This window comes from Mustela nivalis (genome assembly GCF_964662115.1).
Source record: "Mustela nivalis genome assembly, chromosome: 1".
In the NCBI taxonomy this organism is placed as follows: Eukaryota; Metazoa; Chordata; class Mammalia; order Carnivora; family Mustelidae; genus Mustela; species Mustela nivalis.
Genome location: NC_139020.1, coordinates 33950170 through 33972961, shown reverse-complemented (window position 1 = coordinate 33972961; position 22792 = coordinate 33950170). Strand labels below are relative to the sequence as shown.

At 35.4% G+C, this 22792-nt stretch overlaps 1 protein-coding gene across 1 annotated transcript in view; it reads left to right on the top strand.

Moving 5' to 3' along the window:
• Positions 1–22792, top strand: part of GBE1 (1,4-alpha-glucan branching enzyme 1) — a 271911-nt gene that overhangs the window by 81812 nt on the left and 167307 nt on the right. The window contains exon 3 of the mRNA XM_082691935.1: positions 7337–7452. Within this exon, the coding sequence (XP_082548061.1) occupies positions 7337–7452 (116 nt within the window). The remainder of the gene's footprint in view (positions 1–7336; positions 7453–22792) is intronic.

The following is a 22792-nucleotide window of genomic DNA, read 5'->3' as shown; positions in this document are numbered from 1 at the left end:
CCTAACATGGTGGAAAGGATCAGAGATCTAGCTGGGGTCTCCTTTGTAAGGGCACTAACCCCATTGATGAGGGCTCTACCATCATGATCTAATTACCAAAGGCTCGAAATATCATCACATAGGCTCATTTATTTCAGTTCTATATTAAGGGATTTTTTTTTTTCTTATTTCTCCATTTCTGGCAATCAGCTTTTTAATTGTATGAATTGTTCCTAATTGTATGAATTGATTAGTTCTAAAGTCAAAATATAACAAGGTACAACCCTAAACTACTAATCTATGTTATTCCTCCCCTATATACACAATCATTTCTATTCATTTTGGGGGGTTGTATTTTCATGCTACTTAAAATCACAAAACTACATCTATTCATTTGTTATCTCCTTTCATAAAAAATACCATACTATAAATACTATTCCTGTAATAAAGAAACATGTTTAATTCTAATTAAGTCACATTTGCTACATGTGTTTTGATCATGGAGCCCTTTTCTTCCATGCATGCCTTCAAAAACAGTTCAGTAAGTGAAGCTCTAGATTATTTGATTCGTTTTCTAATTTCCAGAAAGCTATATTTCACAGGACTGAACATTGTTCTTTATAATATCAAGATATTAGCATTCACTTGGTCCTGAAGTTAGAGGCATTCTGATTTTATCAGAATGTTCTTGAAAAGCACAGGTAGCCTTCACTAACGTGTGTTGAGAGAATTTCCCCCAAGAAATAATGCTGGAGGTCTCAATAAGATTATCCCCAGGGTACCAGCTGCCAGCCGAAGTCGAAGAATGATAGTTCCCAGACATCCAATTAAAGGAAAGAATTATCTGGAGGAGAAAAAAAAGGATGTCAAAAAATCACAAGGATATATCTCAGAAAAAAACTACTGCCTTCCACCCAATTGGTTTGTGTGGTCCTCCCATAATCCGTAGGTAGGGATAATGACATAGGAGATTTCAGTTCTGAACATTATGATTTCTCGGGAACAGAGCAAATGCTTTCTTGATATGAGAGAAGTCCCCCAAACTTCCATTTGGCAAGCTAACTTTGCTTAGACGTCTATAAATGGCACATGATATGAAGCTTGAAACAATTAAATAACACAGAATTATGAAGAAGGGTATTTAGTTGCTTTGAGGAGGTGATATTCCAAATATTTAACAACTGTTATAACATAAGGGACATCCATGCAGATAGAAAGTGACTGAAATTTGCCACACAGGCCAGTAGTGGCCTTACATTGTTAGCCTTATCTGCTGCCTTCACCAGGAATCTGTGTCCCTGCTGGGGAAGTCTGCAGGGGTTGGCCCAAGTGTGGACCATGTTCTTCAGCGCACAAGCATCCACATCAGAGGTGTAAGATTCTACATAGTAAGTTGGACCGATTTCAGCAATACATAAGGGAATTTTATATGAAACTCAGGAACTCTACAGAAATGAGGTGGCTAAGAGCTGATGAAGAGAAATACTTTACTGTGAGTTAAAGAGTTTGGGAATATTTGAAGGAGGTTGACATTTAAGAATTTTATGTGAGGATTATTACATTAGAAAAAGAAAGGTTGTTGGGTTTGAGATAAATACAGAGTTTGTTCTCCTGATGCAGTGACCTTAAGTTAATGTTTGATGGCCTATATCGAATGTGTGTTTGCAGTTCATATTAAACTGTGCATACACATTGTTTCTTTTCCATATCTCGATTTGAATTTTGTCTGCTGGTCTTGAGTCTATGGACAAATAGAATCTTTTGCATTACCAAATATGATGATATATTTTAGCCTGTTAATAACATACCTATTAACATGTTTGCTTTAAAAATGTGTCAGGTCACCATAACTTGATAAATACTGAATGTCTTATAAAATGTTATAATAAAATAATTTATGCTAGCAGCAAACATGATCTTGAAACTTGACCAAAATTAGTATAAGTAAACACATTGTTTTGGGTATTCCTAACTCTTGAACCTGGCGATGTCTACATTATGGTAAGAAATGAGGCATAGAAAGGGAAATAAGGTAATATGTTAACATTTTAAAACTTTCATATTTTCTAAATAAATGGCTTCAAATTTCTATTCACAATCAGGCAGTGATCAGTGGCTCAAACATTTTAACCAAGTGATTACTTGCTGATAATATTTTAGAAAATATTATTATAGATATTAATAAGTACATTGAATAATGGTCTTAATATATGTTATCTTTTTATGTTCAAATTTGTCAAATTTTGTTCCCTTACATTAATACATTTCAGCTCCTTTATACATTATATCTGTTCTATTATCTTTATCTCACTTGTCATCCTCTGGGCTTTATAACCCTATTCTTCCCAAATTCTAAATCCTGAATTTCATGTGAGTAATGTTGACCTTGAAAGATTATTAAAGATATTTCTTATTTCAGAATTTCCTTGACCTGTTGATTTAGGGCATTATTTGGTAGTCCATAAATCTAATTTAATTTAGAAAATCACTCACAAAGCTAGGAGTAGAGAATGCCTGAACATACCTATTGAGCCAGCAGTTGTTTTTAGTGTGGTCCCTAGGCCAGTGGCATCAACACCACCTGAGAACTTTTTAGAAATACAAATTATTAGTCCACACTTGAGATCTATTGAACCAGACTCTGAGGGCGGGATAGCAGCAATCTGTTTTAATAAGCTCAGGTGATTCTGGTATGAGCTGAAGTTTGAGAACCACTGAACTGTAGAACTCTCAGTGTTAGTTCTGTACTGGATAGAGACACGAACAATTGTTCCATGTGGTGATGGTGCTATTTTTGGTGTTATCCTGAGGCCTACATACGGATATTAACTATTTGCATTAAGTACTTAAATAAAGTTAATGCTATCTTGTGTACTCAGAATGTAAGTCATACAAGGTTAAAATGAAAAATGTTTGGGTAATCTGGTTCCAAAAGTATCTCTTCAGATCTACTCTAGTATGGCCCAGAATCATTTATCATGATTGTTATTGTTATTATTTTCAGTTATGTTTAAGAATAAAGTCTCGTGACTTATTTCACAAGACAAAAATTTCCCTAAATTTTGTCTTTCAACTTCTTATTTTGCCTCTCGTATTTTTATGAAGCTAATTCTATTCTATTTACAAATAAAATACTCAATTTTATTTATGGGGCGACTGTGTGGCTCAGTTGGTTAAGCATCTGCCTTCCACTCAGGTAATGATCCCAGGGTCCTGGGATGGAGCCCCAGGCCAGGCTCCCTGCTTGGTGGGGTGTTTGCTCTCCCTCTTCCTCAGCCCCTCCCCTTTTGCTTGTGCTTTCTCTCTTTCTCACTCTCTCTCTCTCAAATAAATAAATAAAATCTTTAAAAAAACAAAATTTTTATACTGGTCATTTGATGTTAAACATTTGTTTATTTATTTTTAACTGTGCACTTTCACAAGTGGTTTCTGCAGTTATGCCTAGATGTACCTTAATTTTGTTCCTTCTTTCTTAACTAAGTGTTTAATGTTAAGTTTATAAGAACAGGTCCAAATCCATTTTTTTAAATTATTCTGTTTCTGGACCTTAGATATATTTATACCCTGGAGAAAATCTCATCTTATGAGTCATTTTGGAAAACCCATTTTACAAGAAACAGTTTTACATCTGCATGCTGTACTGTGGAAGTGGGAATTTTTATTGGTGTCCATGTGTCCAATAGAAAAAAGCAACATTATTTAATAAAGGAAGTTGAGTGAGGAAAATTCAGGGCTAACAGTAACTGAAAAAGAGTCGAGGAGATGACAGACTGGTAGTGATGTGGCTGAAGAGGGATTTGCATGGGGTGACAATTGTTTAATGCAAAAATCTTAATTTGTTTCATGCATGTATACCTTGTAAATTCCTCTCCCTTTCTCATATGAAATCTTTAGATGTATTCTACGTCACTTGTGATGGTTGGTAGAATGGATTTTCTTGAGGCGTGTATGTGAAGATATTCTAAATTTTGCTTTCAGGGGTGGTGTTTAGGAAGAAAAATGTAACTGCAGTAAAAGTAAACACCTGAGTTTCCATGAGTAGGAGGGGTAATAATAAAAGGAAAAAAATTCATAATGTGGAATTATAAATAATCAACATATGCTTTAGGGGATTTAGAACTCTTAAGATTTTATAAAAGGAAAATGTGATTCAGTAAGAGTATTTTCTTTATATAAATATTAATACTTGTTTAAATTGACCTTAAAACTCAAGTGACTGCAAGTTGAGGAACTAGTTAAACTGATATTCAATCAGTAATCTTCAAAAGCACATTTATTTTTCCATTACTGAAAACAGCTTTTAAATAAGTCTGAATATGTAAATAACCCATATAGTTGAAGATTCACTTACAAAGTAATAAAATCTTATTTATAGTTGAGTTTTTAGTGAATCTGTATTATTAAATTTATTCATTTTGGTGCACTCTGACTCAATTTAACCTTTTCTTGAGGAGATATGACTGTCTTTCTGAACACTAATTTTGAGTTTGGCATTGAGCAGGGCCTATATTAAGCATTCAGTTCATATTTAATGAATGAATGAATGAACTAATGAACTGTACCCTTTATTTTCAGATCTAACTAAGCAGGAAAAGATCTGTCACTTGTCTTAAGTTTAATTGTCTTAACTGATTAGCTTAAACAAATACAGTAAATGTATGAAGTGTTACAGTATCTAAATATTGTTATTTCAAGATTTTTTTTTCTTTCTAATTATGCCCTCAGTTCTTTGCTTTGGTAAAGGTATGTCACCCTGTATGTAGGTCAGATATTTTTGAGATTTTAGGAGCAGGAACATATAAGGACACAGAGCCTGTTGTTTTTTAATATAAACCACTTCAGACATTTTCAGATTGTCTTCATGTGAGGGGTAGGGAAATGTTTAGAAAGATCTTTATTTCTTTATTTAAATATTGTCTCTTACCCTCACTCCGTCCCCAACATTCAGGGTGTCTGGAGGTAAAGATCCTCAGTACTGATGGGGTGAAAGAGTTGGTGTGGAAAAAAAGAAATCATGGCATAAAAGCCTTCTGATGCTTTTCTTACTTCATCTGCTAAGACTCTAATGTCAGTGCCATACAGTGCATGGCATCATAGTGCTGCCCAGTTATTTGTAGAACTATGAGATAGTTTAGGCATAAACAGTAACAAATAATGTAATAAGCATCTTTCCATACACCACCTACCTTAAGATATATTACAGATATTATTGAAATGTCCTATGTTAATTTTCCTTTATCCAGTGGAAATCACCCATGGAATTTGGTGTTTAACATTCTCATTTTTCTTCTAATATTTTTACTATGTGCCTATATATCCATAAGTGTTATATAATACTCTTTTGCATATGTTTGAACTTTGTATAAATGATATTCTTTCATACCCTTTTAAAATTAACATTCATGCTTTAGCTATTTGCATATATATATTTGTTCTTTAGTTTATACTATTGTATAGCACTCCATTGTTTAATTATACCAAAACCTATTTACTCATTTTGTTTCTGACTTACATTTTGATTGCTTCCATTTTTTGCTATTACAAACAGTTCTTCACTGAGCATTTGCGGATGCTGTCTTGTGCACATTTGTCAGAATTTCTCCAGGCTATTACCTAGGGCTAGGATTGTTGGGCTTTCCAGGGAATGTATCTTCAACTTTGCTATATAATGCCAAGTTGTTTTACTAATTTATACTCTCAGTTGCAGTGTTATTTTATAATCCTTGCTGACTACCTGATATTTTCAGGCTCTTAAGTTTTGCTAATCCAGTGGGTGGTAAATGGAGTCTCACTGTTCTTTTAATTTGTGTTTCCCTAATCATAGTGAGTTTGGGCATTATTACATGCTCCTTGGCCATTCGTTTGTCCTTCACTGAAGTCTTTGTTGTTTTTTTATTGTTGTTTTTTCTTTTTCTCATTTTTTGGCCATTTTTCATATATTTTGGATGTTCTTTCTTGGTATATTCATTTTAAGTGTATTCTCACAATTGGTAGTTTGTCTTTTCATTCTGTCTATCCATCAATCTATCTGTGAAGATAAATAGATAATTTTACTGGTCAAATTTATCAGGCTTGTTCCTAGTTTTTATGTTTGTATCTTGTTTATTTATTTATTTTAAGAGTTTTATTTATTTGAGAGACAGAGAGAATGAGAGAGAGAGAGAGAGAGCGCGCATGAGTGGGGTGAGGGGCAGATGGAGAGGGAGAAGCAGATGCCCCGCTGAACAGGGAGCCCGATGTGGGACTTGATCCTGGGACTCCAGGATCATGACCTGAGCTGAAGGCAGTTGCTTAACCAACTGAGCCACCCAGGTGCCCTGTATCTTGTTGAAAAAATACTTTTTATACCTGGGGTGATTATTATTTCCCTGTATTTTCTTATAAACATTTTACAGTTTTGCCTATCATATTTAAACATCAGTCTGTGCTCAGATGATTCTTAGGCATGGTATTGGGTAGAGATTTCTTTCTTCCTTCCTCCCTCCTTCCTCTCTCTCTCTCTCTCTCTCTTTCTTTTCTTTTTTTTTTTTTTTAATTTTTTTTAAAAGGTTTTATTTATTTATTTGACAGAGAGAGATCATAAGTAGGCAGAGAGGCAGGCAGAGAGGGGGGGAAGCAGGCTCCCTGCTGAGCAGAGGCTTAACCCACTGAGCCACCCAGGCACCCCTCTCTCTTTCTTTTCTTTCTTTCCTTCTTTCATAAGGATAGCCAGTTGTCACCGCATTGCTTATTAAGCAGTGTGTCCTTTACTTACTGATTTTGTTTTCCTGTGTGAATGGGTCTATTCATTTTGACTTTCTTCTGAGATCTGTGATCTACCATTCCTTTGCTTTTTGGCATTTATAACCTTCTACCTTTCTTGCTTGTGGCATTTCTTTAGGTTTTTGACTCAATTCTATCATACACTTGTAGATTTGGATAAATGAAATATGGTTTTAATTATTTTTCATCATTTTTTCTGCCATGAGATATATCTTATCTAATCACCAAGAATACATTTCTATTTTTTCGTATTCACTCCAATTGTTGATGGTGTTTTCTACAAAAGGGCCCATTATTTTCTTTTACAATCTGTTTATTGATAGACATATTGGAATTGGAAGGACAATTGAAAATGTTGTAATTTTTAATTTTAAGTTGCAAAAGGCAAACTTTCAAATATATTTCTTAAAAATAAATATAAAATAACCTGATTTTTTCAAAATGGCTAGAGTATTTTACTTAACACCCTAGAAAACTTAACGTTTTTTAGGCAATTTGATTCTGTACATGAAAGCAGCATATTATGCTTTACTTGAAATTCATCAAGTATTAGTCATACCATGCTATTGTTAACTAATCTTCTTTATTTTTTTAGATGATTGGAATCCATTTTCGTACCCATATAAAAAACTGGATTATGGAAAGTGGGAGCTTTATATCCCACCAAAGAAGAATAATTCTCTACTTGTACCTCATGGGTCCAAATTAAAGGTACTTTCTACCTTCCTGTTTTGATATGAACTTGTTTTCTTTTTGTTTCATTTTCAAAGCTTGATTTAAAATATTACAATATAAACTGATGCATAATAACTATGGGGGAAATAGTCAAAATGTTTAAACAGAAAAATTTAAGAGACATCATTACTAAATTGTGTTATATTGGGACTGTTTGGTAAGGTACTGAACTTATTGTATTAGTAACTTTGGAAACTTTATGTAAGGAGAGATTGAGTAACTGCAGAAGTCTAGCTTGAAAAACACACAGTTTAATAGAAAAATGAAACCTATCTTCAAATCAGCGAATGTGGAGAGAATTTTTACCTATTAAAAGTGTCTCGATAAAATTGGTTTTGTGGGGGCACCTGGTGGCTCAGTCAGTTAAGTGTCTGCCCTCAGCTCAGGTCATGATCCCAAGACCCTGGGATGGAGCCCCATGTCTGACTCCCTGCTCACTGGGGAGCCTGCTTCTCCTCCCTCTGTCACTCTGCACACCCCCTGTGTGTGCTCTCTCTGTTTCTCTCTCTCAAATAAATAAAATCTTTAAAAAAATTGATTTTGTGGTGAGTTACATGAAGGGGCTATTGTGCGTTGGAGAACCATGCATTTTAGGGACATGATTTTCCTGGTTATTCTTCTTTCTGGTCTTTAACATTATGAGTCTCGTGTTAAATTAAGCCTACTTGGATTACCTCGGGGCCTGCCTGTCAGAGGAAGGCTGAGTGTGCTTCACATGCCCTCTGCTTTGGCTAACCATATGTTTCTGTGTTTGGGGTTTACAGAGCTCATATAGCAGCCTCTCTTGTCTCCTCAAGGGAGGCTTGAAGGATGGGTCCAACAGCCTGGTTTATAGATTTCAGGCATTTGATTATGTGAAAGGTTATCTAAATCCTTTAACATTTACTTGATTTTATCTAGTGCTCATAAAATTATGTAATATTTCCATGTCTCCTTTTTTCTTTCCCTCTTTTGAACAGAATGATTACATTCAAAGCATTTATCATGATGAATCCCGTGACTGAATTATTATTTTCATTGGTATTTGTTATATAACATTTTTAACTGAGTTACTTAAAATAAAATCAAAATGTATTGTATTTGTATGGTTGTTTTGCAGGTTGCTTGTTTTGTTTTACAAATAATGAAATTTTACATACATCAGAGAATGACTGAAATACTGCCACAAATAATATAGTTACCAGAAGAGCATATTATCTGGAATAAAGAGACATTTTGACATGGGATGGCAGCCAGGGATCTTAATTTATAGTGAAAATGACAAATAAGTAGCTACAGTATACAATAAGAGGGATTTAATGTTTAATATAAGTAATCCCTTTTCAAGTTAGTATAAATTCCACGAGATCAGGGGCCTATCCAGTTTTGTTTACTAATATTATCTATTCTCAGTTCTTAGAGCAGTGCTTGGCACAGAGTAGATACTCGAGAAGTATTTATCAACTATTAATGCCATTTTTAGATCCACTCTTTGATAGAATAAGCCAAAGAACTTGATTCTTCTGTTGTTTATGTGACCTGATTTTAGGAACCTGTGAGGCAAGGCAACTGTTCTCATACTGCTTTCTTTCTTTTTTGTTTTGTTTGTTTTTAAAGATTTTATTTATTTATTTAAGACAGGGACAGGGGTGGGGGGGTGCGGTACACAAACAGGGAGAGTGGGAGAGGGAGAAGCAGGCTCTCTGCTGAGCAGGGAGCTTGATGTGTCACTGGATCCAGGACCCTGGGTCATGACCTGAGATAAAGGCAGATGTTTAAATATTTAGCCCTCTAGGCGCCTCCTCTTACTGCTTTCAGTGTCACTTTAGGCCTTATGGCCATTTGTTCTGTTTTGTTTTTTGTTTTTAAGAACTAAACTTACTAATTTAAAAAAAATTTTTTTTACCCTTTAAGATTTGTTTGTCATTGTAAATTAGAAAAATTTATGAGCTCTGACTCCTTACCAACTTCTTATGTTAAATGGTGACTGAATTTTCATAAGTTGTTTTTATACAGGGGTAAAGTGATTACCAGGAATGAATGATTATTAATATATACTGGGAATAATGGTAAACATTTGCCTCTCCCATCCAACTCCAAATCCTTTATACTTTCTGCTATGGTCTGAATATTTGTATTCTCCAAAAAAAAAAGTGTGTTAAAGTCCTAATGCTTGATGTGATGGTGCTAGTGGGAGGGGGTTTGGAGGTGCTTAATTCATGAAGATATAGCCCTCTGAATGGGATTAGTGCCTTTATAAAAGGGGCTCCAGAGAGATCCCTAGTCCTTCCATCACGTGAAGATACAAGAAGAATCTGAAGTGGGCCCTTCCCCAACCAGGTTGGTATCCTGATCTCAAACTTCCAATTTCCAGAACCGCGAGAGTTAGATTTCTGTTGGGTGTAAGCCACCCAGTCCGTAGGATTTGCTGTAGCAGCCTAAACAAATTAAGATGTTTTGTACACTATGTTATGTTTCTGTTAAAAATTTATTTGACTTAGATGAGATGAAATGATCCTATGATTTAAAAAAATGTAGCTTTTACCTTTCACTTGGCTTTGAAAATCAATGTCTAACATAAAGTGAGTGTTTAGTATCAAGTAAACTATTGCATAATCATTTTTCATTATTATCCTCTAAAAATTTCTGTTAGGTTAAATAACTAGAAATTTAGGCCCAAAATATTACTCATAGTGTTTAGATATTTCAAATGTTGAGGAAACATTTAGATGCTGTTAATATGGTGATATCATTAATTTTTCATTTATGGGAAATGATGTATCAGATTCTTTTGAGGGAGGGGTTAAATTCTCTATTAAAAAAAAAAAAACAACTAACTTGAGATTTTTGGCCTTTCAATTTGAAGTTATCCCTAGGTAGTCTATCTCAGTAATTAAAAATCTTGTTTTAAATTGAACTTCAAAATTTATTTCAGTTCACAAGGGATTGACCTTTTTAACTCACTTAAGGATATTTCTCTTATGAATTATCTGGTAACCACTGAGAAAAAAAGAAATGTTACCTACCATTGAGATAATAGCTTTGTTTTCTCTGTAAAACATTTTCAATGAAATAATTTGTGGAAGAAAATATCTCACTGCTAATGTGGTCATATAAATGTCTCCTTTTTGTGTGAGTTTACCAAATAGAACATATTTTAAAAAATATTATAGTAAGGTGAATTAAACATTCAATACTATAGAAATTTAAAGAAAGAAGACTACATTCCTGAAGGAAAAGGAGACATATTTATTCAAGCTTTAATACTTTTTCTTCCTGGATGCTTAGCAAACTAATGTATCTAAAGGTATTTTTGTTGTCGCTATTCATTATTTTAAAATACACATCTTTAATAGCATTGTTATATTAAAAAAAAAAACCTTCTCAAGTTGTTTCATAGAAATTTAACATAATTATTGAGTGCTGTATATCAGGTGCTGTCCTTGATCTGTGATGCTTGTATTGAATTGTGATATATATGTGGACCATGTGTGCTTTTAAAATAAAGTGCTGTTAGAGCAAAATATCAGTGGACAGTTCTTTTGTTCTGTCATGGTAACAAGGGAGATAACAGAGGGGCAGCAACATTCAAGCACACTTGGTAACATGTTTAGAAGGTGACCAGAGAGTTGGAGGGAAGAAGAATTCATGAGAGCACTACATGAATAAAGATGTGTGTGTTGATTGATGTCCCAAAAGGAAGCAAATGGCACACACACACACACACACACACACACACACACACACATAGAAATAGGGCAGTTTGAACAATGTTTTTTGTTTGTTCATTTGTTTGTTTTTCCAAAAGTCTGTTTTCAAAGTTGAGCATGCAGGGGATCCATTAAAGAGTTCAAAGGAGGGTGGGTGAGGGGGCCTACTAGCCTCAAATTGTTACCTTGCATAGACCACAGGGAACAGGGATCAATTGCTGGAACTCAGAGGGAGGAAGAGTTGGCCATCTCGAATGAATTGCTGAGCTTTGGTGAGAGACATAGTTAATTTATGTCAACCTTGCAGGGAAGGAACCAGGGAAATAAGGAAACAAATAATCTCGTCTCCCACTCTTCTTTTTTTCTCTGACCACTTACTGGGGCTGTAGCTGGGCCAAAGCCAAAGAAAACCCAGTTTTCTAGGGAATATGGTCCATGTGGGTCAGCATCCTGGGGCAGAGATCTAGGTAAGAAGTAAATCTGTCCTAACTCATAAAATGTAGCTCAGGAGGTCAGTAAAGACCTCAGGTCAAGAAAAGTAAGAGATTGGGGAGAGTAAACCTATAAGGTGGGTTGGAGGCAAACAGTGAAGAATTCTTTTTCTTTTCTTCTGATTCCCATTTTCTTTTCTCATTCTGATTAATACCCAAATGACTTCCAAGTCAGTGGGAATTGTCTTCTTTTTAGTCTTTACAATGTTTGTGTATTTTAACTTTTCCTTGCCAATGAGTAACTAAATGGACTAGAACAGAGGTTTCTTGATTCCAGAAATTTAAAAGTTTTAGGGGATTCATGTGTCAGTCATCTCGGGATGTTATAACAAAATTCTATACAGTGGGTCACTTAAGTAACAGAAATTTATTTTCTCACAGTTCTGGAGGTGAGAAATTCAAGACTAGTCAGCATAGTTGGGTTTTGGTGAAAGCTCTTTTCCTGGCTTGCATATGACTGCTTTCTTGCTGTGTCCTCACATGGCTCTAATCCCATCATCAGGACCCCATACCATGACCTCATTTAAACCTAATTATCTCCCAAATGCTCTATCTTTCAGTACTATCACAGTGGGGGTTAGGGCTCCAACATGTGAGTTTGGAGGGGAGCATAGTTCAGATCAGACCACATTGCTTTCTAATTATATTGTAATGTTATACAATCAATAGGTAGAAAAGAGACGCAGAACCCAATACCTACATTTGCAATTTCTTAGATTCTAAGACACAGTAAAAAAAAAAAAAAAAAAAAAAAAGTAGAGATTGCTTTACATTCGTATTTAATTTTATTCTGATGGCAATACTATGAGAGAAGGTATTGTGATTATATTTTTTATTTCGTGCATGAATACACTCATCTGTGGACTTGAATTAAGTCTTGTCTGACAGCTAAGTCGACACTCTTACGTTACAATATCCTCCTATAGGCTTAGGGTTCGCAGAGAAAAGAGGGGGGAAAAGTGATAGAGAGGAAATAAAACTGGAGTCTCGGGTTTAGCAACTCATTTTATACCATATTTGTCTTTACTTTTTTGTGTGGAAACCATTATCCCCAATTTTTAGGGAGCTGAGAAGGAGAGTTTGGAAGTGACCTTCCCTGAGAATAGAAAGGAGATAGGTAATTTATAAAAAGAGTTTGGGTTTTAGGGGGTAAAATAACAGATTTGTTAAGTAAAGTAAAACTACTAATTGAAATCTGGAATGAGATTGCGAGGCAGAAGGTTGCCATTGAGTAATTTGGGGGGGGGCATATTGAAAAAATTAGTATCAGAATATTTGCTTAAGATGGTAAATCTCATTTGTACATGAATGTTCATAGCATTATTCATAATAGCCAAAAAGTAGAAACAGCCCCAATGTCCATCAATGTATCTATAGACAAAATGTGGGAAACCCATACAGTGGAATACTATTTGGCCATATAAACAGGTGAAGTACTGATACATGATACATTATGGATGAACCTTGAAAACCTGGGCTCAGTGAAAGAAGTCGGTCATAAAAACCAAGTTTTGTATGGTTTTATTTTTATGAGCATCCAGACTAGGCAAATCCATAGAGACAAGAAAGTAGATTAGTGGTTGCCAAGAGCTGGGAGGGTATGGGGAATGACTGCCTATGAGTATAGGGTTTCCTTTTAATGTGATGAAAACATTCTGGAATTAGATCATGGTGATGTTTGCATACCATGCAACCTTCTGAACCATACTAAAATCCATGGGATACTTTGAAAGGGTAAATGTCACGTTATGTGAATTATTTCTCTGATACAGTGAGACATTTGTACTTGGTCTTCTTCCATTGCTGGCATATAGCTCCTAAAACTTTGGGGGGGGGGATGGGGGGACAAGAAGAAGAAGAAGGTAAATCTCATAAGCACTTTATCCTTCATTTCTGAAATATTTTCTTGACTTATTTTGCTGCCAATTTTCTTGTCCCCAGATTCTTTGTTCACTGTTTTGGGAATTTCTAATATCTGGATATGGAATCTCTTAAGTTTTCTTATCTTTTTCTCTTAAGTTGCCAATCATTTTGACTTTCTGCTCTGCTTTAAGAAATAACTTTGTTTTCCACTTTAATAATCACATTTTTAACATTTTTTTTACATTTTTTAAAGATTTTATTTATTTATTTGACAGAGAGAAAGATCACAAGCAGGGGGAGTGGCAGGCAGAGGGAGAGGGAGAAGCAGTTCCCCCCCACCCCCCAGCAGAGAGCTGTGGTGGAGCTCTATCGCAGGACTCTGGGATCATGACCTGAACCGATGGCAGACACTTAACCACTGAGCCACCCAGCACCCCCTTTTTTCCCCCTAACATTTCCAATAGCATGCTTTTGTTCTCTCCTTTTGCATACATTCTGTCATTGTTAAATGCCCAAAGATACTTTTATCTTTTTGAAAATTATTATAGATGTTTTATTTTCTTTCATCAAATTTGCTGCTTACTCCTGACCTCCTCCTCTCATTTTCTTTTTCTCAGATTTTATTTTCTTCTGTTTTTTTTAGTCTCTGTTTTTCATTCTGCATGCTGTTTTCAAAGGCCTTGTGATTCATGGCTATTTGGTCTTATTTTAGAATGAGGTAGGAAAAAGTATGAAAACCATGTGCATGTATACAGGGCCTTATTCTGGTGAGTTTCACTATTGGGTAGTCAGAAAGTGAGAGCTTTTAAATTGGTCACAATAACGGAAGCTTTTTCTTTGAGATCTTTCTAGATGAATCTTCCTGTCCCATACAGGTTATGGGTGGAAGGGGTGTGGACAGGAGGACTTTATACCTGGCTACTGGAATTCATGGATAAGGACAGGGAAAGTGGAGGAGGGTTCCACTGTGAGAGGTGACATTAAGACACTTAATCCCAATACTTTCAATCCTGTGAGTCACCTCTGTCATCTAATATTCCCATTGTCGTTGGAGCCTTCCTAGTTCATTGTTTTTTGAGCATCAACTTCTCATCTCCTGTTTGAGGGGTAAGAGGTGGTGTTCTGGAGAGATATACATTTTATCTGTGTAGGCTAGGGAGAAGGTGTGCTCCAGAGTCCACAGTCCTTGTTTAACTTAGTCCCCTTGTTTCACTGACCACCTTCCACAGTATTAGGAGCCTACAGATGCCGAGTCTCCTCGTGGTGCTGTGAAGCAAATTGACCAGTTCTCTTCAGGTTCTTCATCGGCAAAATCCAGTTTTAATTTGTGCCATCTTAGTTCCTTCTTACTTCAGCTACTTTCTGTCTTCCAAACATTTGTTGAAATTTCTGGTCTCTTACTGACTCCTTTTCTGTCAATACTCTTTGTATTGCTTTGCTGTTATTTCAACAGACATTTGTTAGGCTCGTCATTTTTAATTCATACTTCTTAACACCCTTCTTTAAGTGGAGGAAGAAAAAAGTACATCTACTGCATAGCATAATATTTTAAACTTTCTGGGGCCTCAGGTCATTATATTCTCATCGTATGCCATGATTATAAGATTTTAGCCAAACTGATTATTTCTTGCTTGTGATATCTTTACATATTATTATATGTGATAAAGATTTTCTTCTGTATGACCCACAGAAAATCCTCTACTCACTTCATTTGTTACCTGGCTCAACTTAATCAACCTTTAAGACCCTGAAACATCTAATTTGTGAGAAAATGTGTAGTTAGAATTAGATGCTCCTTCCCTTACCACAGAGATTATAATTCTTTGTGTTTGCAAAATACAATACGAATGTTAATAAACCTAGATAGCATACCAGCAAATGGTCTTCCTCTGTAGATGAGAATAAAGGGTTTGTTAATTGATTCATTTTTCTGTTCTTTTTTTTTCTGAAGTTCTCTAAAATGTTGATAGAAAACACAAAATAAATGTGTACATTTCCAAAGGAATCTATTTGCCTGTCTAAAGAGTAACTCTGCCTAGAGAGGGTGGGTGAGGTAGAAAATTTTGGGAGTGGTTTTTTCTACTTTGAGTTTGCTTCACATTAATTTCTTTATCAAATTTTGCTCTTTTTCTTTCTTAATATCTCAGTTAATATATATTTAATTTTATATTTTGTGCACTTGACGTATTGTACTGTCTTCCCAGATGTATGTGAAGAAATAAATGATAAAATGCCTGCATTTTGAATTTATTGTCCATTTGGAGAAAACTCCCTGTAAACAAATGAATTGCTTGAGCATTCTGTGGCTGGGAAGAAAGTAGAGGAAGAAATTTATATTTTTCAGGAGGTTGTGACAGGAAAGAGAGGAATAAGTAAATGGAATATGGGTTTTTTTCCCTTTTTTAAATTTGTTAGTGATTTAGTTCTCTTTACTTTTGACTACGTATTGATGGGGGCAAGAAGGAACCCAAGAGAGAAGATGGGGGTGGTGGAGAAAGAACAAGGAATTAGAGACAGACTCTTGGGGAAGTAGACAGATGGAGAAGAATAAAGGTCATAGGTTTAATAGTTCATCAGGGAATGATTATGGGAAGAGATGCATTTTAAGCTTGGTCTTGTGGGAGTTAAGAGATGTAGATTAATGAATAGGTTGTCAGGGGTCAATTAGGGAATAAAAGAATATAAAGTCAAGCAAGATTGAACAGGAATTAACAATTCCACATAGGAGACAGTGGCCAGTTTGACTTAGGAGGATATCATATATAGGGAGAATTAAAAAAAATAGTGAATCTCATTGAGGAAATTTTACTATGAAAATGTGCAGGACAACATAATTGCTAAACTTTTTTTTTATTTTAATTCTACTTTTTAAAAAAATCCTTCATTTCTTAAAACCTCAGTAATTTTTATAATGACCAGCTTATTCTTTAACCTATGTTTTCTTCCTTTTATTCCTTAGGACTTTGACCCTTAATAATCTCATGGTTCTCCTCACAAATATTCATACTCTCTCTTCTAAAGCATATAAAAGTAGTCTCATTTTCAATTAACAGAAGTTAGCTACTGTTAATGAACCCTGAATGTTCTTCTTCTCTTGTAGATAGAGAGACCTGAAAAGAAGAACCTTCTATCATGTACTTGTGCTCTTGCCATATTTTCACTTCCCATTCATTGGTTTCTATCCTCTCCTACTCTCACTATCTTAATAAAATAAAAGAAAATAGTACAAATAACTGGATGATGGTACTTTCAAACTTAAGACCCGTGAGTGAAGCAACGTAAATCTTATTTATCATTATAGATCATTTGAACCGTATATTTATGTCAGTATTTCATATAAATGCACAAATGGATTTTACTGTATCCAAGGCCTATGGTAGGGTCTCAGTCTTCTGCAGTTTCTGAGGGATCATTTTTAGTTATGGTATTGGAAAAACCACCTGCTAACTCAAACTTGTCATAAATCATTGTTTTTGTAGTTAACTTATTAACACTTTCTTTTCCTAGGCACATTACTATAGAAATTCTTTCAGCAATGGCTTGAGATTTTATTATTTTACATTTTGTGTAGGATTAAGGTTTATGTATTATGGATATCTAGATTCAAATTTGTTTAGATGAACATAGGGGAAGGGGAGAAAAAAGAGAGAGGAAAGCAAACCGTAAGAGACTCTAATAACTGTAGAGAACAAACTAAGAGTTTCTGGAAGGGGAAATGGGCGGGGAGGTGGTGGGCTAAATGGGTGATGGGAATTAAGAAAGGCACTTGTGTTGAGCACTGGGTGTTATATATATATATATGTGATGAATCACTAAATTCTACTCCTGAAATGCCCCAGTCCACTTTCCTATTATAGCTCCACAGTTAATCATTCTAAAATTCGAAATCTGCTCATGTTATGTATCTGCTTTAAACCTTTGTGATGAACTCTCCCAACCCCTGATTTGATTATAGCCAAGATTTTCACATTGTGTGTCAAGAAGCTGACCTGGTAAGTTTTTGGATTCCCCAGCACTCACTTGACATAAGGAGATCCTTGACCTGTTTTATTCTGGGCTCCCATGTATGACTGTGTTTAAATATTTTTTTCTATTTTGAAAGAATTGAACCACACTGGCCTCTAGTTTAGATTCTGCACTCTTAGCTTGACATAAAAAGCCCTCCATGCCCTGGCCTCTGGATTCCTCTCCAGCTTTTTCTTTACCGTTCCCTCAGTCCTTTTGGGCTGCTATAACAAAGTATTGTAGGTGGAGTGCCTTATGGACAATAGAAATTTATTAAAGTTCTGGAAGCTAGAAGTCGGAGACTAGGATGCCAGCTTAGTAGAATTCTGGTGATAGCCCTCTTTGGTTTAGAAACTGTCAACTTCTCATTGGCAACTTCTCATATGATGAAGAGCAGAGAGAGGAAGCAAGCTCTTAGACTCTTACAAATACACTAATTCCATTCCTGAGTACTCGGCCCTCTTGACCTCCTGGAATCCTCATTACCTCCTGTACTCCCTGCCTTCTGAGACCATGACATTGCGGGGGGGGGGGGGGGAGCTGTTAGCATTTCAACATATGAATTTGGAGCAAGGGGGAACACAAACATTTGGTGAAGTTTTCGGTAACACCAAACTCTTCTTTCCATTTACTAAATATCCCTTCTCCCTCAAACCTTTCTGGAACCTGTTCCCTCCTAGTTCACTGTGATGATATGTAGTTTTAGGCTAAATTTTTTAAGGATATGGTCAGTATCTTGGTCATCCTTGTGTCCCTGGGACCTAACAATATCTGATAGAAGCTACTCAATAGATGTTTATTGACTAAATACATGAAATGGATAGAGACCATCAGGTAAGTCCATTTGCTGTTGTTGGAAATATTTTTGCATATGCACATTATACAGAAAGTGATTATAAAGTTGTATGTCAGTAACTTTAAATTCTATTCTTTGAGTTTAGGCATCTTTGACCTAGGTACTGTTATCTATGGCAATCCTATTGAAACCAGGGATAAAAACAAATAAACAAATATTAGAATCTGGAAATCATAGCTTGTCTTAATGAGTCTTTAGCATTTTCTGTGTTAGTAGAAAGATCCTTGTGAGTTACTGTTTAGAGAGCTCAATATTAGAGTAAAAGTTTTTCTTTCTCCTGAAGATTTGAAATGCTTATTTTTATCTCATGATTATTCCTTTTCTCTTGTCTGTCAGAAAACTTAAAATTAAGTGAAATGTACAATTGCAATAACCATCCAACTCCAGAGCCCTATACCATTATCTCGCTTCCTTGCCCTCCAGCCCTTTTCGCCTTCTATTTTCATTGTAACTGTTGATTTTCCTTTTTCATTTTATTTTTAAATATTATATTACGTATTTTTTAAATTATAAGTTTTTTCCCCTGTTTTTGGAAGTTAAGAATATAAATTAAATGAATATAAATCTGTGAATAGATCTTGAAATTACTTCCAACCAAGACCCAAATTTGTTTTAATATTCCTTTACATCACCTATGAGTAAATAAATGGGACATAAATCTTATTCCTTATAGTTCAGAACCGTTAGTTAGGAGGCTGTGAAATGGATTTACTGTGGAATGTGCCAGAGGTCAGAATATTTAGATGAGTACTATGAAGAAAGACAAGTCCAATTATGGGATGATGTCACTCTTATTCTATCCCAAATTAGTAATTGTTTGTTATTTTTCTATGGGCGAGACACGTATCATCTGTTTTAGCCATTTTCCTTATTGAAAACTTTCTCTAACCTTGAGGAGTATTTACTCTTGGCACAATGAAATAGAAATATGGAATGCTCTGTTACTATATCTGGGTCTGTTTTGCTTAAGCTACAGTAAATTATGATGAAAGAAAAAAATGGCTCAAATCCTTTTTAGATAGATAGATGCAATCTTATTACAGCTTGCTTATGGTAAGCATTGGGGTAAGGAGTGACTTGGAGTACATAGTTTTGTTTTCCCTTCTTGTTTTCAAGCTAAAGCCCTGCAGACTAGGAGGTCGTTAGTGAGATATCACTGGCAGTATAGGGATTACTTTCTGAAGTCATTATGAATTAACAGCTAATGGGTAGCGTTCTTTGGTAGCTCGTTTATAATTGAGTGCAGATAGATGAAAATCAAACACAAAGGGAACTCAATTTTATCATTAATTTTGACTTTGTTTAACGGATGATTTCTGGGCACCACAGCAGCCTTTCTAATTTGTCTGTGTATGATGAAGAAACTAATCATACACAGCTCAGAGAACAAATAACATACGTTTTCCCCAAAAGGTCACCTTCAGAGACAAGCACAAGGAAAAAAAAAACAACCCATAAACCTGTTGACTTTTTTTTCATTTCTCCTCTGTTTTTTTCTTCCTTCTTTTAAGAATTCAGTATATAAAATAATTATTTCATAGTTTAAAACATGCAATGATTGAATAGACAGAATTTATAGCCTAATGTAGGCTATAAATATAATCAACTTGTTTCTTTATAAAAAGATTCCTTTGTTTTTTTATAGAACTTAACTATGTGCCAGGTACTATTTTAAACACATTATACATACTAATTCATTTCATTCTCAATGAAGCCCTATTAGGAATGTTCTATTATCATTACTCCCATTTTTCAGAAAAGGAGAGTGAGGCACAAAGAGATTATATAACTTCCTCAAAGTCACCTACCTAGCTGATAGCTGATAGAAGAGGTGGGATTGAAACCCAGGAAGTCTGGCTTTCAAGGTTGTGTTCTTAACCACTATGCTATGTTGTTATAATTTATTAGTTTAAATACAATTCCTATGACTTCTTGGTAACTCTACTTACAAACACTAACAAGTATGACCCTTGGCTTAAATGATAAACCTTTGCAAATTCTGTTATGTTTTTAGGATACATGTTTTCCTATGAGCAAGTGGCAATGCAATGACAGTACTAAATTTGCAAACACACACACACACACACACACGCACACAAAACAATCTGATATATTTTTGATTGTTAGGAACATTCAATGGAACATATGTCATAAGTAACACACACACACGTATGTATGTGTATTTCAAGTTAGGTATTTGTTGGAATCATAACTACTATGTGAGGGCAGCTTACAGTGAAGATCCTCAAGGGAAACTATGCACACAGATTGAAACAGTTTGATCTTATGATATTGCTAGTCAGTATGTAGTTTGTACACATACTTGTATATATGTTTGTGTTGGTAGATATGTGTGTAAATATGTTGGTAAATATGTGGGCATGCATTGGTAGATATATGTGTAGTTAGTTTTATAGCTCTGTAAGTCAGAACATTCTAAAGTAAGGTGATTTTACTTTGCACTTTTAAAATTAAGACTAGTCCCTATGCCTAGTGTGACCGTACATTCCTGTCCTAACTCTCTGGCTAGACCTGTCAGCTTGGGCACTGATGAAGGGGCTAGGTTCAGAAAGCAAGGACCTAGTGGTTGGGTGAGACCATACATGGTATCTGGAAGAACATTGGTGTCATTATAGAGTCGAAAAAGGAAGAGACTAAAGTATCCACACAGAAAAGCTAAGGACAGAGGATGAAAGAAACCCAATTGTTTATAAAGCTTGTGCAGCTAGACAGAGGATGGTTGGAGGAATCCACAATGAATGTGGTTCAAAAAAAACAAACAAGCTGTGAGGTATGGTGAGTGTGAGCAAGGTATGGTGAGTGTGAAAGATGGGGGTCCACCATGCTATTCTTGTTTTGTTGTTGTTGTTGCTGTTGTTTTGTAATGTGTTTTGCTGGCCTGGGACTATACTTAGTCAACTTTATTAAGGTTGTTTCAGTGGGACATAGGCATCTTTCACAGTCACCATATTAAGTAAGATATTGGTTATTTTGTTTTGTCAAGTACCAAAAAATAACAGTGTCTTACTCAAGGTAGATGGTTTTTGTCTCTCTGAAGTAAAAGTTCAGGTCAGTAGGTGCTCTATGGATAGTCTGTGTCTACTCCATGTGTATGTTCAGACCAGTTTCCTTGTTACCTTCCACTGGCCTACAGTTGCCAGGTATGTTACCCACATGATAAACAGCACCTACCCTATGTGCTTCCTACAGAAAGAGGAAAACAAAGTCAAGGCATTCCCTTTTAAAGATGTGAACACAATATTTCTATACACAACATTTTGACCAGATTCTTAGTTTCATTGGCCGTCCTCGCTGCAAGGAATATTGGGAAATGTGGTTTTAGCTTGGGGGCCATTTGTCCAACTAAAATTCAGCATGTTCTGTCTTCAAGAAAAAACTGGAGGATCGCTTTTGAAATGCAGTTAGCATTTACTGCCATAGCCATTTAAAAGGAACTTTTTAAGGAAAATGGAAGTATTAACCTTGTGCTAGAAACTTTTATTTTTATATACTTCTCAGATCAGCTATAAATAATATATCCTTTAAAACTTAAAAAGTTTTAAAACTTTGATGAGTTCAGTCATTATAACTTACAAAGAGTGGTGTTCTTAATAAGAACAAGAATTTATAAGAATTTAGAAGAGACAGATGACAATATGTACTCAAAGATATAAATAGTATTATTATTATTTAAAGATTTTATTTATTTATTTATTTGACAGACAGAGATCACAAGTAGGCCGAGAAGCAGGCAGAGAGAGAGGAGGAAGCAGGCTCCCTGCTGAGCAGAGAGCCTGATGTGGGCCTCGATCCCAGGACCCTGGGATCACGACCTGAGCTGAAGGCAGAGGCTTTAACCCACTGAGCCACCCAGGTGCCCCTATAAATAGTATTATTAATGTACAGTTATAATGATATACTTTAGATCATCATGAATGCCAACATTACACAAAGTGAAAGTAAAATCCTAAAGCAATCTGGAATTTGTTAGATAATATTACATGAGGCTTAAAATTTTGCCAATTTTGGGGGTTTTTTTGTTATTTGTTTATTTATTTGGCAGGGACACAGTGAAAGAGGGAGCACAAGCAGGGAGAGTGGGAGAGGGAGAAGCAGGCTTCCCATGGAGCAGGAAGCCTGATACAGGGCTCAATCCTAGGACCCTGGGATCATGACCTGATCCGAAGGCAGAGTAGGATTTTAATGAAAACGCCTCATGTAAATATGGCAGTGTGGAATGTAAAAGCATACTGAGTAGAATTTGCAAGTGGACAGAAACCAGGCTCTAACCTGGTTTTCCTCAATAGCAAAATTGAGCATGTAAAATGATTGCCTATATAACAGAATTCTTAGGACAGCTGGTTTGGTGCATTTAAGATACCTAAGATTTAAATTAAGGTTTAAGAAGAATG